Source organism: Acinonyx jubatus, chromosome B2 (assembly GCF_027475565.1).
Source record: "Acinonyx jubatus isolate Ajub_Pintada_27869175 chromosome B2, VMU_Ajub_asm_v1.0, whole genome shotgun sequence".
NCBI lineage: Eukaryota > Metazoa > Chordata > Mammalia > Carnivora > Felidae > Acinonyx > Acinonyx jubatus.
The window spans coordinates 87,361,983-87,377,821 of record NC_069385.1 but is presented as its reverse complement, the minus strand read 5'-3'; the positions used below and the strand labels follow the sequence as shown (position 1 = coordinate 87,377,821).

Sequence of the window (15,839 nt, the reverse complement as noted above, 5' to 3'; positions counted from 1 at the left end):
TTATGAGGGTGGAAGCAGGTGTGTGGGATGGGGGTGGTAATGAGTGGCAAGGAAAATAGCCAGTCACATCTCACTTTTGTAAGTCTTGGGATGGCATTTTTATCTGAGGTGATTAGATTTTTTGGGGGATCTGATAAAATTACTTTTTCTACTGATAATTCTAGAGGTAACATCATTTTTAGCACATCATTTTTAGTCTTTGCATAGCCTGGGAATAGAGTTGTTTGCTGAGAGAAAACAAGAAAACTGACCAACTTCACATTAGCCCATTTAATTTCAGTCTTGCCTGAATCCAGTAGATACCATGTCTTTCATTAAAGATGGAGACTCTCTTCACATTTAAGTCAGTCTTTCTTTTTCTCCACAACTAGACTTGATGCTTCTTTTGTGCTAGCTTTTGGGTTGGGTCAGATGAGTAATCACAGCAATGAAAATATATGCCCTCAAAACACCATGGTCCTAATGGCTTTCTGCACCTGTACCCCATTATCCATCACTACCCCCAATTTTTAAATCTTCCATCTCCAACTTTATCAACTGTGTCCCAAGAACTCAAGGTACAAAGTTATTGTTTCCAGCATATAGCAAGGCACACCTCTAAAACATATTAGTACCCCAAATTCTGGACTACCGAATAAAGTGGGTGACAAGAACTGTCTGATTTAAAACATTTAATTTCTGGTTAAAACACCCTATATGTGACTATGTACATTTTGAGGCTCATCGTGTCTAAATGGGAATCCAGTTCATATTCTTAACATCCCTTTAAAAAACCTTGAACTGATCAGGGTTTTATCATATGTCTCAGTTTTCCTTTCAGCAAAGAACCTAAGTCTCTTTGGTCTATTAAATGGCTAAAGGCCATGTACTATAATGATAATCTCTTCAGAGAAAATGAACCTAACCATTTATTTGAGTCAATGGGAATAGTAATTTCACTTCTTAATAAAAATAAGATGACTTCCTCAGATTTAAAAATAAAGACACATAAGACTTATAAAATAGAGACAGACATGGCCAGTTAATCATTTTCATTACCACTTGTCCCCCACTGGGGTCATGGTCCCAGACAAAACAGCTGTTGCCACATTGCTAAAATTCCAGTATCACCTTGTGTGGCCACAGATTACAGAGACTTGCATGTGAGGCAGCTGGGGGTTTCAGGTTGAGAATTTGAAAACTAGCACTTGGGCTCAATTGCACAATTACTTCTCTTTTTCTGTCCATATGAACAGCAGCAATATGACAGTATTAGCCACTTTCTGACTTCCTAAGTTTTTTTACTAATGGCACCTACACTCTGGAGGAAAAGGATTTTACCTTCTTATAGCCACTGACTTTTCTCGTCTTGGATCATGTTATTGAACCAACTATTAAGACTTCTCAATTGACAGGCATTATGTATTGCAATGATGGGACAAAATATGTGATATCCTTGATATATGGTCACTAAACTGGTTATTAGGTGGGCCAGTACATAGATTAAGCACCATTTCTTTGTGGTAGATAAACTCTAAGGTTTTAATAAATCTGATTGTCCGTTGAGAGAGATTCAGAATGGGAGACTTGTTTCCTGAATAATCTTACAGTTTGTATTTGATATCATTTCCAAAATCATCTCTGTAAAGTATTTAATTTTACCACTGTATGACTCTGTGAGGTAGGCAAGAAAAGATTATCTCCATTTTAACCATAAGAAAACTCTAGGCCTTGAGAAATAGGGGCTTACCTAACTCCATGCAGTCAGTTTTCTCTGCACAGCTACTACTAGTAGAAAACTGTTTGGATCAAAAGTGATTAGAGAAGCAACAAATTTTCATTATTTATCTGGGGGATCTGAAACATGGAAGAAAATATTATAGAAAATTAGACTTGAAGGTCCTTCAGCTATATCTGTAATTTCATTAAAAAGTAAAAAGATCTGAAGCAAATACAGCAAATGGTTAGAATCTAACAACATTGGATTGTGGATTCATGTTATTTTCTATACTTTTCAGCATGCTTGAAATATCCCAAATTTATTGTAGGAAACAGGAAAAACATCCTACGGGCTAGGTTAATGTCAGGGTAATATCACCAATAACTTCCCTGGCGTAAAGTGTCAGCATCTTCTCTTTTGCCTGAAATCCTTTGGAGGGGCTGTTTTAAAAATAAAATCATTAAGTATTTTTTTCTAGAATTTAACTGAATGTACCCTTTGTAACCATGGTATTCAGTTAAGCCAAAAATCATCATTTGCAGATTTATCATTACTACAACCTATAGATCAGAGAGAATCCTTGATGTCACACATTCAAGTTGAAATTGGAGACTATAATCACACCAAAATGGAACCTACAGATTGTTCATTTTGCTTTTTGCCAGACTGTCCAGAATGTCCCCAACTATTCGGATTTTGCACGAGCTCTCGGCCGCTGTGTAACTTGGCAGTGTATAAGCCAGTGCCATCAGCCTGGTTATCTTAAGTCCCAAGCAGTTTGCCTGGAAATCACATTTTCTCTGCACAGGAAGTGTTGTCATTCTACCAACATTTTTAAAGAGAGTAAATGTTATCACTTTATTACAGTAAACGAAAGCTCAAAGCATTGATAGGTGCAGGCTGTGTAAGCCAGATTCCCTTCTGGTTTAGGGGCTTATGGGGAGATTCCCGAGGTCACACAAGGGGGTGGAGGCACAACTTGTTCTCCAAGTATGGGTTTTTGTTGGTGGTGAGCTTTGGGGGACGCCACTGGATATAAGTAATTTGTTTCACACACCTCCATTCTTACTAGTTTTCATACCCCTGTGGTTTTTATCACCTTGTGCTGGGTCAGTGATGTTGTTCCTGTGGGTGGCAAGCCACTCTCAAGATTCCTGCTGCTCCTGATATTGCAGGGAGCTGACAAATGATATTTTTCCTTTTGCAGGACATACTGCAGAGAGATGAGTATGAAACATTTTATGGATGGATAAGCAGAATAACAGTGTTAGGGGAGGAATCATTATTTTTCTAACCATTATGCTACAGAAATCAGTCAAAAATGTCCCAGATTATCAACAATACAGCGGGTTTTATACCAATTAGATTGATTTGTTTCACGGTATCAGGAAAAATAAGCTCCTTGGAAAATGATTTTTGTCTCCCTTGGAAAATAAAGTGTTAAAAACTTATGAGCTTCATAGCATAATTTAGAAAATCTGCTTTTATGAAATGGGTTAATTATACCCATTGAGCGCATTCACTGTCACAGTCTCACCCTCCCACTCTTGTTCCAAAATGACAAGTAAAACCAGGGACTGTGCAGTTTTGGAAAACAATCAGGTCACATATTGAGTATTTTGCTTATTCATACAACCATAAACTGCCTATGCTTGAGTTCCCTCAATTACACAGCTCAGTATGCAGGCCAGAAGAGACAAGCCCAGCTCAAGTGAGCACTTCCTGGAATACACAGAGGAATGAGTTTGAAAAATGTCCAAAGTGGCAGATGTGAAAAATTCCCATTCAAGATCCAGAAGCTGCTTTTGCTGCAATTCCTCACCTGTTATTCACACTGTTTCTGAACTTCTGAACCAGGGATGCTGGCAATATCTTGGATTGAGACACTTAAAAGCTATTGATCTTTCAAAGTATGGTGCAGGTATATGCCACTGTGGTGGGGGAAACTGGCTGAGGCAAGAGAAGATCATGGATCACAGTGTTGCTCAGAATTTCCAGAGATTCACCAAGAATGAATGTGTGGCTGCTGGCTTCTAACTGAAGTGTTACTTTTGTTAGAGGAGGTCCCCAAAAGATGTCCTTGATGAAGTGAATTGTTGTGTCACTTAAATCCTTTAGATTTCGAGAATGCTAATACACAGATTTCTCTTCCACAACAAATACAATAGTGCTATTGTAGTTTTATTTGAAGGGTATTTCATTTTCTCTACTAAGTGTGACAACTTTCCATGACTGTTCTTCAGTGCAATTTCACGCTCATAAGAATTTCAGCCTCCCAAGCAGTATTACTCTCCTGGTTGGTCTTTTTCCACTAATTACAATCATTTTTTTTATTTTTCCTTTTCTTCTATCATCTCATAAATACTAGGACTCTTTACCCCTCATTTGGTGTCATTTGAATTTCAAAACTTATTTAAGGGCTGCCTGGATGACTCAGTCCCTTAAGTTTCCGACTTGATTTCAGCTCAGGTCATGATCTTATCATTCTTGAGATCGACCCCAAGTCCCTGTCAGGCACTGGGCTGACAGCACAGAGCCTGCTTGGGACTCTCTCTCTCCCTCTGTCTCTGCCCCTCCTCTGCTCGTACTTCCACTCTCCTAAAATAAATAAATAAACGTTTTTAAAAAGTTATTTAAGATGCTGATCACCATTGCCAACTCCTCCCCCCCCCCCCCAAGAAATCATCCTCTCTTTCTCTCTCTCTAATCTAAGCCCTCCATGATTTTAACATTTCTTGTGTCTACATGTGGTTCCTCTCTCTTCTCCTTATGCTTCTTCCAGTCTGGTCACTTTCCTCTTGATCTCTTCTTGGCATCCAAATCTTAGAAAATATGTGTCTACACCATGTCTCATAGCTCTGTTTGTCTGTTTGCTTGGCCCTTACTGATTCTGTATCTCATTAAGAGATTCTGTGATGTTTTATCATTGAATTCCCTACTTGATTCTCTTAACCAGCTTTAAGATAATTGATATTTTATTTTCCTATCTGGCATCCCTTTCACTGTGAAGCAGATAAAGGAAAGAGTTAAAATTTCAAAGCTATGAGGTCAGGCTGACTTGGAGTCTAGCTCTCATCAACTAGGTGTGTGACCTTGGGTAAGAAAGTTAACGTTTTGTGTATGTAAAATAAAGATAATGCCTACCTCATTGGATTGTTGTAAGAACAAAATGCAATTATATATGCCCCAGATACACAGTTACTATCAAAGCATAACTATATTTACTTATTAATATTATTATCATTAGTTCATTTTATCTTTCTCTGCTTATTATTTTCATCTTTCTTTCCCTGGATTTCACCCAGCTGCTACCATTTCTGAAGTGAAAGTGTTGATACCTTCCCCAATTCATGCATTATCATTCTCATATAACGTTTTCTTCTATCTGCTTTGCTCCTTTTCCTGATTTTCTCTGTTCAGGTCTTTACAGAGTAAACTTCATTTAAGAATGTTAATCTAAGTATATTCGTTGACATATTCATCATCCAAAAAAAAAAAACTCAGTATATTCAATATTCAGTGTGGATGAAGACATCTATTTCAGGATGAGGGCACTTTCAATTTCATGATTGTGTCTTTGTGTATTGGCCAAACAAATGAAATATGTCCTGCTTAGTTTGAAACCAGAGTTTTACCTGAGCTTATTCTCACTGAGTCCTCACCTCTTACAGTCAAAGTTAATACTAAGACTTAATTCAAAAGAAGTAACTCCATTTCTCAGAACCATGTGCAGAAACCAAGAGGCCTGGGCTGATGGTGGTATAAACAAAGAATTGGCCTTCGAGATTCTCACCCTCTCTCTTCTGTCTCCCTTTGTATTTTGGCGCTATCTTCTCCTGTCCCTACTCCCCATGTACCATCCCTTTACTCCTCCCCCTCTCTGCCCCATTCAACTTGCTCTCAAGAAATATTTAATAAATGGTTCATAAGAATATGTTAGAATGGAACAACTCTTAGACTTGGTTCTACCATTTGCTTATTGTGTGATATAGGGGAAAATCTCTGTTTTTTTCATCTTACGAAGAATATAATAATACCCACTTCAGTTATTATAAAAATCAAATAAGATAGTGTGTTTTGCAATCACATTACCCTGCCATCCAAGAAAATACATGAAAACAAATTTAAAATTACACAAAGTTGGGAGTGCCTGGATGGCTCAATCCGTTAAGCATCTGGCTGTGGGTTTCAGCTCAGGTCATGATCTCAAAAGTTTGTGAGTTTGAACCCTGTGTCAGACTCTGTGCTGACAGTGCAGAGCCTGCTTGGGATCCTCTGTCTCCTTCTCTCTGCTCCTGCCCTGCTCATGATCTCTTTTTTTTTTCTTTTTTCTTTTCTTTATTTATTTTTAATTTCTTTATTTCCCTGGATTTCTTTATTTATTTTTCCTTCTTTCTTTATTTTTAATTTATATCCAAATTAGTTAGCATAGAGTGCAACAATGATTTCAGGGTTAGAGTCCTTAATGCCCCTTACCCATTTAGCCCATCCCCCCTCCCACAACCCCTCCAGTAACCCTCTGTTTGTTCTCCATATTTAAGAGTCGTGCCCTGCTCAGAATCTCTTAATCTCTCTCTCTCAAAACAAATAAATACACTTTAAAAAAAGGAATTATACAAAGTTATATATATGAAGCATTAGTATTACATCTCCCAGGAACATTTGCATTTGAGCTGGTGATAAAACCAAACAAATAAATTAAACTTTCAGGGGCGCCTGGGTGGCTCAGTCAGTTAAGCATCCAACTTTGGCTCAGGTCATGATCTCATAGCATGTGAGTTCAAACCCTGTGTCAGGCTCTGCACTGACAGCTCAGAGCCTGGAGCCTGCTTCCTATTCAGTGTCTCCCTCTCTCTCTGTCCCTCCTCCACTCACACTCTGTCTCTGTCTCTCAAAAATAAATAAACATTAAAAAATTTTAATAAAATAAAATAAATCAAACTTTCTCTATGCAGTTTTAGGCATAAACCAGGAAGAAGGTGGCATATTTTCACCAATAGGGGCTCCTCTCCAGGTCCTTGAATTTTACCTACTACATACTGTCTGGCTACATTCCCATCGTAATCCTAAAAAGGAGAGTTTGAGATATCTATGTTGAAATGTAAATCTTCTCCTGGCTTCAGAAATCATTATTTTGTAGTTTGAGAGTTTTCAGCAATTTTGAGCCGTGGGGGCTAGGAGTGTTGATATCTACTTAGTCACTAAAAATTTGTAGCAGAAGCATAGCATTTTCAGAAAACTAATCCATTATAAAATTACAACCATTTAACTTACATAATTAAATCCTGAGGGACAATGAAAAAAATTTCATTTAGAGCAAATATTTAAGATAAAAAAAAGGTTCTGTGTTTAAAAGAAAGAATTGATTTCCCAAATATTGTCTATCTAAAGAGTATTATTGATTTTTCTCTCAGAGTTAGGGCACAACTTTCTATGTTGTAATTTTGCTCAAAAATCCATCCATAAGCTTTTTTCTACTTAACTAGAGCTCACTGCAGCTTTGTTTTCAATTATTTAGCCATATTCTTAGATTAATCTAAATCTGTTGGCCCTGTATTCTAGGAGTTTGGAAGCAGCAAGACTTCTGCTAGTTTTGCTACCATTTCTGGCTGAAACCAAAACCAACAAGCAAGAAGTTAGCTTTCCCCTCAAATTTTTTTCTTGTAGAAATAACAACTCTTTTTTTTGTATCTTTCTAAAATTTTATTTGAGAGAGAAAGTGCATGCATGCCAGAGAAGGGGCAGAGGGAAGGGGAGAGAGAGAATCCTAAGCAGGCTCCACACTCAGCATGGAGCCCAACATGGGGCTTAATTCCACGACCCTGGGATCATTACCTGAGCCAAAATCAAGTCAAGCACTCAACCGACTGAGGCACCCCTCTTGTAGAAATAATAATTCTATTGAGTTCGGCAAACCTTTGTGGGGAGGGGAAAGGTACTATGTACCACATCTTGAGTTATAATCAGATTTAAAAAAGGTTAAAACTCCTTGTTTCATTCCAACTGGAAAGACAGTGTACCAAAGCCCACATAATCAGTGTAAATATGCTTTATATATACTAGGTTATATATGATATTATAGATGGAACTATATAAGAGAAAACCTTAGCTTTTCCACCGACTACTATATATTGAAATATGCTTCATCTTACCATTCGTATGAATAACTTTAGGCTTCCTAATTATATTTTTTTTAACCAAAGGAAAAATAATTACTGTTCTCTTCTTTTTCTACCAGCCATTAGAAACTGAAAATATTTCTTGAAAATTAGCCCAAATGACTTTCAATAACAACCCTTCAATCTGTTCTTACTGCAAAGCTATTTTTTAGCATGTTTTGAAGAGAGTTGACTAGTACATCTTTCTTCACAGAGGTTTTGGTATTTCAAAGGTTGCAACTGAAATTAATTGGCAACCCACAGGGCCAGAAGGCAGTTTTGTATAACCTGAAAATATGTATTTGTGAATCCTGAAAGGAGTCCTTAATAAGAGATTGAACAGCAATGGTGCATGGAGATAAGTGGCACCCAGATGGCTCAAGGAGGCTTAGTCAGCAGTTAGGAAAAACTAAGGGATGCTTTTAGAGAAAAGGAAAACAGGAAAATGGTTCAGAGAGGAAGATCGGAGAGGAGGTAGAGTAACTGTGGAATCATAGAGATTTTGATTCAGAATACTAGGGTGTATAAAGCTGAATCAAAAGGTCTTAGCCCTGACTTGCATAGAGATCTTACACCAAAGACCAGGGAAGGGGACTGGGAGAGGGGCGGGGGAGGTGGCGGGGAGGCAAAAGTAGAGTTCTTTGACCTCTGTGTACTACATGAACTGAAAAGTGAAAGTACAGCCAAGACCAAGTCTGAAGAGTGTGGTTTTTAACACACTACTCTTCCTATCTTTTAAACTTTGGGAATCTGCAGCCAAAACTGAAATCTACAAAGAGGATGATAATACAAATAGCTCATCATTTTCACACCATGCATTTGATGACACTGGTTTCAGACATCATGATGTTTCATGATGCTTCTCTGTTTTCCACCTCTAGCAAGATTTTAGAAAACAAAACAAAACTCAATGGTATAAACGATTGCTGAGAGTATATACTCCCAAATTAACTGCAGCATCAATTCACTTCACACCAGGTATGGTTCTATGCAGTAGGAAACAACATCAGGATCTCTACCCATACCAGGTTTATGGACCTCTCAGATAATTACACATGAGCCCAGTTGGGTTCTGAACAAGTGTGTCTCCCTGGAATTCATGAGCATTTTAAAGCTGCTCTGTAATTGTATACTCATCAGATTAACCAAGATGTCCTATGTCTCCCAACCCAATACAGGCAGAGTGAAGCAGAGCTGCCTAAAAGACAGACAGACATCGTAAAGGCATGATTTCTGTATGTCTACATGTAGGCTACTATCACGAGCAAGATATTGGGACATTTTTTTCTTTCCATAATCCTTCAACTGTTTTTCCTAGTGGAGTTGCTTGTTAGCCAAGGCTTATATGCCCTCCACAGCTAGCTTCCATTCTCCACTGGGCATGGGTCATCTAAGCAACTCCTTGATGAGTCCTCATAAATGCAGACCTCAGAGAAAGTGACCTCTCAAGTGGAGCATCTACTAACACCATGTGGTGCCGGGAGACCTGTCACTTACCACAAGTCTTTAACTTCTCCTTCCTCAGAGTTGATTGATAGTCTATAAGACTGACAGCTCTTACTAAACTTGGAAACAAATGTCTTGTTGGATCTTCGCCAGCCATGCATTGTACCAGAATAGCAAATAGGAAAATAGCACATCTCTTGGGGATGTGGCTCCAGAACAGCCAGTTCCAAGACCCCACGGTCTATGTTGGTCTTCCAACAATAAACAGAGAGTTGCTCTCCACGTTTATATGCATAGTGTTTCTCTGTAGTCACTGTCCCCACACTGAGGTGGTTTCTTTTTGCCAGTTTCAGAACAACCCAGTGAGCCATTGCCACACTGACTGCAGTCAGGTCAGAGGTAGACTGCCTGAGGACTCTATACTGGAGTCTTCTTTCAGTCACCTCACAGTTTCTTTAGCCCTCAGGGAGAATTTGTATAAAGTATTGCCTTCAGGGTAGACTGTTAACTGTAAATCTCTGTTACATTAAACCTGGAATCTGTGATACCCAGTGTGTCCTCCTGACTAAAAGAACAAGAAAGAAAATGTCACCATAAATGCTCATCAGCAGATAAGATAGTAGAGCCTAAAACTTTAGACTGACCCCATTTGGAGCACTACTTTGTGGATATGACATTTTATGGCAAGAATAGAACATATAAAATTGTGGAAGTAATTTTTATAGGTTTATTAATGCTGTGTATATCTGAATAATATTGTTCAAACTTTTCTATTGGCCAGAGTCTCTGTTCAGTGAGTTGTGCTCTTGATTTTGTTTTAAGAGGGAGGAGCAGTGCAGAGCCCTCCTGCCCTGCCCCTAGTGGTGTGCTCAACAGCAAGATCAGGATCCTGGATAAGGAATATTTTCTGGGTTTATGTAACACAGCTATACACCGTGAGGACATAACCAGTCTGTAAAAGATCAGACCTAATTCTCACCCATTTTTTTCTTTTCTTTTTTTTAATTTTTTTAATGTTTATTTATCTTTGAGAGATAGAAAGAGAGTGAGTGGGAGAGGGACAGAGAGAGAGGGAGACAGAATCCAAAGCAGGCTCCAGCCTCTGAGCTGTCAGCACAGAGCCCAATGAAAGGCTCAGACTTGTGAACCGCGAGATCATGACCTGAGCAGAAGCCAGACGCTTAACCCACTGGGCCACCCAGGTGCCCCTCACCCAATTTTTTCCATCCTGTTATTTTTACTATTCTCATCCATGCTTCTACCTGTTCTGTGCCATGTAACCCCTACCATGCTGTTCACTCTCCTGTTTATTTTTCCTTCCTTACTTTTGTCTTCCAGAGCCCCCTTTATGAAGTCCCCCACTTCTTATATCCTTTGACCACCCCCTCTCCCAACCTCTGCAAACAAAGATCAGATGCATTTTGAGTAAAGCTGTGGGTTGAGAGGAGTTGGGGGGAATATTTAGGCATAATATCCCTATCATGGGTTGCAAGAATGTATCAAGATAGATGGGAGATGCAAAGAATATTTAGAGGAGCCTCCTTCATCTACCTGGTGGGACTACATCTAAAGACAAAGTGCTTCTGTCTTCCCCTCCTGCCCTAATCACAGCATGGACTCACAAGAAGTCCTAAATACAAGTTCTGTTGATTTTTTTTTTCAATTTCTGTATGTTAAGTAGAACGTAGAAGAGTGATCACCCATGTACTCTGGGGCACAGTTAACATGATTGAAAAAAATTACTACCAAAATTATTTTAGGCTGAGAGTCTGCTTTCAAGTTAAGATAGGAGAGTAGATGAGAACTGAGTTTGGGTCCAGCTGCCTATGTTAAATATTAGCCCTGCCACTTAGCAGTGGTGTGACCTTGGGCCAGTTAGCAATTTCTAACCCTCCGTTTCTGTATCTGTGAATTGGAAATAATGATGGTAGTTACCTCTCAGTGTCACTGTAGGGATTAAATGAGTTAATGCACATAAAATGTCTGGTATAATGCCTGGCCCAGAGTAAATCCTGTATCAGTGTTTGCTATTCTTATTTGATTGATTCTTCTGCTCTATTTGAGACACTGTATTATTCTGCTATATTTGGGATCGTTAATTATTAATACATTCAATGAGGATGAATGTGTATGAAGCTAAATTTACCCACCACATAACTGATTGGTAGGTATCTAATTGGCCATATTATCAACACACAATCAACATTCACCAAATGCCTACTATGCATATACCCATATGCTACCTGTTGATGCTACTACATATGGTGTCTAACATTTCTCCTTGCCTCATTATGTAGCTGCAGAAGGATCAATGTGTAAAGAATCTCATGTTCCCTGATTTTCAGAATGAGTGTTTAGTTTGCATCTTCTAGGCTAGAAACTTTCTTACAACTCCCAACCCAATTTTCCCTTCCCTCATTACTTCATCTAACTGACCTAGAATACACAAAGCTGCCTGATAGAAAAAGAACGTGAAAAAAATATAGTGCCATGAGAATTCTTTTCTGACATTAGCTCTGTTTTTATTTCAGCAAGGTAACAGCATCGTTTGTCTTTCCAATCATACTCAGCTCTGTTACTCGTGAGGCCTATTATTTTCTCAAGAGTTATATCAACCTGCTTGCAGACATCCATCATTACATCTTTGTGTCTTCTGTATTTAGTGACACAATACAAAGGTTCCACATTAGGAGAGATCTTCAGACACAAGCTGTTCATAAGGAATACCAGTCATAAATGTTAACTGATGTTTATTTTTTTAATATACTTAAGGTGTTACCTGTATCAGTGAGTACAGCTAGTAATTGTTCCTTACGATTTTCTTCAGTTTTCAAAGTTTTTAATTCCTTTTTAACTAAAATAATTTTTGTATAACAGTGATGTTTGATTTGCTCACCCTTAATTTTTCTTTGTATTATCTTCTGAGGTAAAATGTAAAGAACTTTGCCTCTGAAATATTTTCTCTCCTCTGAGGAGTTTTCGAGGTCTAGATGAAATATGCAGCCTCTTTTCTGACATTGCTGACTCTCTCTTGGCTTGAACCACTTGATTTAAAATAATGCTAAGCTTTGTATTTTCTTATGGCTCTCTCTCCCCAAAATGTAATCCCTGAAAACTCAGAGACTCTTCTCTTTTTCTCTATCTGGAATTTTTAGGGACAGACAGATGTCTTCTTCCCTGTCTACCCAAAGTCAGCATAGTGCTTGGTGAACATTCCATGTCAGCTGAAAACCACAAGCATTTCAATATCTTAAGTCTGAGGTTTTTGAACAGACATCTTTTTCTGCCCTGAATGTCCATGTGCAGCCATTTTCACTCAACTAATTGAGACGAATAAAGTAATAGAAAAAATATTTTCCCCTATTTTCTAAGTTAACACATGGGCACACATTTCTATAATATATTGATCAAAGCCCTGTGAAAAGTGTCAAAAATAAACTGAAGCTACTACCTCTTCCCTGGAGGAGTTTTATGGGTGCGATATTTTTTAATAAAGAATGTGCTGATGGCTGACCTTCTGGTAAAATGTTACACGTTCCCACTTAGGACCCCTCTTTGGATTCATGCAGGATTTAACCTAGAGATACCTTTAGAAACCTGAAAAGCTAATGCCCTTGTAATTCTCTATTAATTAGAATATTTGACTAAACACGCTCTTCCTTTTTTCTGAACTGGAAGATTCCGAGAATTCTTAGATACATTCTTTAAATTCACATTGTTCTGGTGTTTACATATTTATCTTTGATTTATTTCTAATACAGGGACCTCCTGGAATACAAGGAGTACAACAGACTCTTGGATATCATAACGATGTATGTATGGCTTCTTTTTTTTCACATCTTATACACACAGAGATTTTATGTGATCATGTATTTGGAAAAAGAAAACATTAATTCCTAAGTGTTCAGACTTTGAAACATAATCGCATGTAGTTAATATCTTTCTGCACTGAAAGTATGTTTCAAAAAAATGTATTTTACTCAGCATCTTTTTACAAAACCAGGATATTATTTTTATAAATTAAAAAAAATTACTTCAAAGTTTGCAAAACTTCATGCAAAAAACTAATGCAAAACCATGTTTCACCATCTATACTGCCATATGTCCAGTTTCTCTCGGGGTAGAAATAAATTGTTTGCTGCCTTGAAGCTTGAGGAGCACAGTAGGTGATGGATTTCTCATCAAAACCAATCACTGCTATGCCAAAACCTCAAGCAAACTTTACATACCATAGGCCAAGACTAGGAGTCTCCCACCTTTCAGGGAGGAGCCACTTTTAACGGGAGCCACTTCCCCAAGGTTTTTAAATTGCAATCAAGATAGATGGAATATTGACCTGGTGGTACCTGAGTAACAGAAAGTAAGACAGTTTTACTTTCTGTTTTCCAAGGAAAAAGTGGGTGCTGGCAATGACATAAGACCCAGAGACCTAAGTGAAACCATTGATTGACTCCTCATTTAATAAGTATTGAGGTCTGATCACTCAGAGTGAGTCATTCTATTCACTGACTAGGATCCCTTCTAAACCTGATAGCTTATTGTTGATACTTTGTGGTGAATAATTGTGCCCCTATACAAAAACAAATTCAAGGATATCCCCTTTCTGTCTCTCCTCTATGTTCTTGCTTTCCCTTTTTATAAATTCCTCTGACTGCTGTCATTCTTCTCTGTTTAGAAATCTCAGAGAGATGCTATGTGCCAGCAAAGGCCCTGAAGATAGCAGGTGCTCAGAAAAATGTTTATTAAATGATGAGCTAATGAGTTTTAAAAATCCCAATTCTTCTTTGATCAGATTGCACTCAACATAAAGACTGTGGAAAGTGTGGAAGGCTTGTTACACTTCCTAAGTGATCCTGTCTTATATTTTCTCATTTGCTTAGGTTTTCTAGGGAGTATTCTACTAGGAAGGATGTTTGGGGTATATTTTATAATTCTTTATTAAACATTTTTCTGAATAGATCTATACCGGCTTTTTTAAAACATTAGGGCTTGGAACAAGTGGGAAAAAAAGTGAAGCATATCTAAAATTAATCAGTTAAAGTACAATGCTTTTGTGTAATGACATCTAGTGTCACAAAACAGGATTTATCATAAATGTTTCAAAATAATGAGAATGAGTTGGCTCTGATGTCACAGTGTCAGCTAGAAAAACTTAAAGAGCACACTCTATTACTATCACCTTTGGTATAAAATTTACCAAGTTGCTACTCAGCTACTTAAATATTTGCTATCCCTTGCAAAACTTTTAAAGCTCATATCTTCACAGGTCTCCCAACACTACTTCTATATATAGTTTATCTTGCCGATGAGTCAGTTTTTCCCCTTAAATGAAGACATATGAAGCATTTATATTTTAGTCTAAAGTTGAGAATGTAAATTTTTAACTTGAAGGTTATATTTCAAAAAAAAAGGGGGGGGGGTGGGGGCTGACCAAAGCAGGCAAGTGGAGAATCTTGCTAGTAGCAAACTTTGTAGTACTTTGAAGTTAGCTATTGTCTGGCCCAAAATAACTCCAGCTATGTATCCTTATTGCCTTTACAGGACTGAGGCTCACAAGTATTTAGTCCATAAGTGCTCAAAATGTGGCTTTGAAGCTGGAGTCTTCCTGGTTAGAGAGGAGAGACCATAGCTTTTCTTCCCCCAAATGATGCACTATAGCCACTTAGCATCAAAAGACTTTAGACCCATCTGAGATTTAATGGAAGGTAGCTTCCCAAAAACTTTACTGTTTCACTCTGAGAGTAGTTAGTTAGGCCTGTTAGATGAGCCCCACCAGAATGGTTGGAGGAGGTAGGGCCCACGTTCTCAGTACCTACACTGACCAATATTTCTGGATGGTAACCACTTCATCCCCACCCACAGCTTCACAAAGGAAAGGGCCAAGTGTGCCATGAGCAGCGAGATGCGTGTTTTCATTTAGCAGTGACTTCACCCACCTGCCCCATCTGTTTTGGATACTGAGGTGGTTTCATTTTGCATTTCATTGCATGCCTGGTGGTCTGGCTGTAGCTTAGGAGAGCGAAAGAGAGAGAGGAACATAAATGAAACTTTCTTAGATATTAAATAATGGACCATGTATTGAGACATATAAAGTAACATTCCAAGGTTAAAATAATCATCCCTTTTAAATTGACATTGATTTATGTAATGTCTGCACTTGAGCTCTGGACCTCAGCAACTCATCCCAGTTGTGCAGCCTGGATTCTGCTGAAGCAGCCACCTGTGGGAGGACAAGCAGCAGGTGACTCAGACACACCTCCTCCCCATTCTAACTTGAAGAGCCCACAGTCCCAGGAATCCTCAAAGGCAAGGGAATTGCCCTGTGGCCCCTGTATAGGAGTTGGTCTTTTCGCCTATAATTTTCCTTCTGTCTTCTGGAGGGAGAAGCTCAGGTATGAGAGACCTTGTCCCCACAAATCAAAAAGGGAATGGGGAAAAAAGGAAGTAAGGAATAGGGAAACTAAAGAGTAAGGTTGGGAACAATATGTAAATGTGTTTATTTACATGTATTTTTGCACGCCCACTTGAGGCTGCAA

The 15,839-nt window shown here is 38.4% G+C and overlaps 1 protein-coding gene across 1 annotated transcript in view; it reads left to right on the top strand.

Moving 5' to 3' along the window:
* COL19A1 (collagen type XIX alpha 1 chain) overlaps window positions 1–15,839 on the top strand; it is a 329,235-nt gene that overhangs the window by 228,325 nt on the left and 85,071 nt on the right. The window contains exon 17 of the mRNA XM_027057488.2: window positions 13,065–13,115. Coding sequence (XP_026913289.1) covers window positions 13,065–13,115 — 51 coding nt within the window. The remainder of the gene's footprint in view (window positions 1–13,064; window positions 13,116–15,839) is intronic.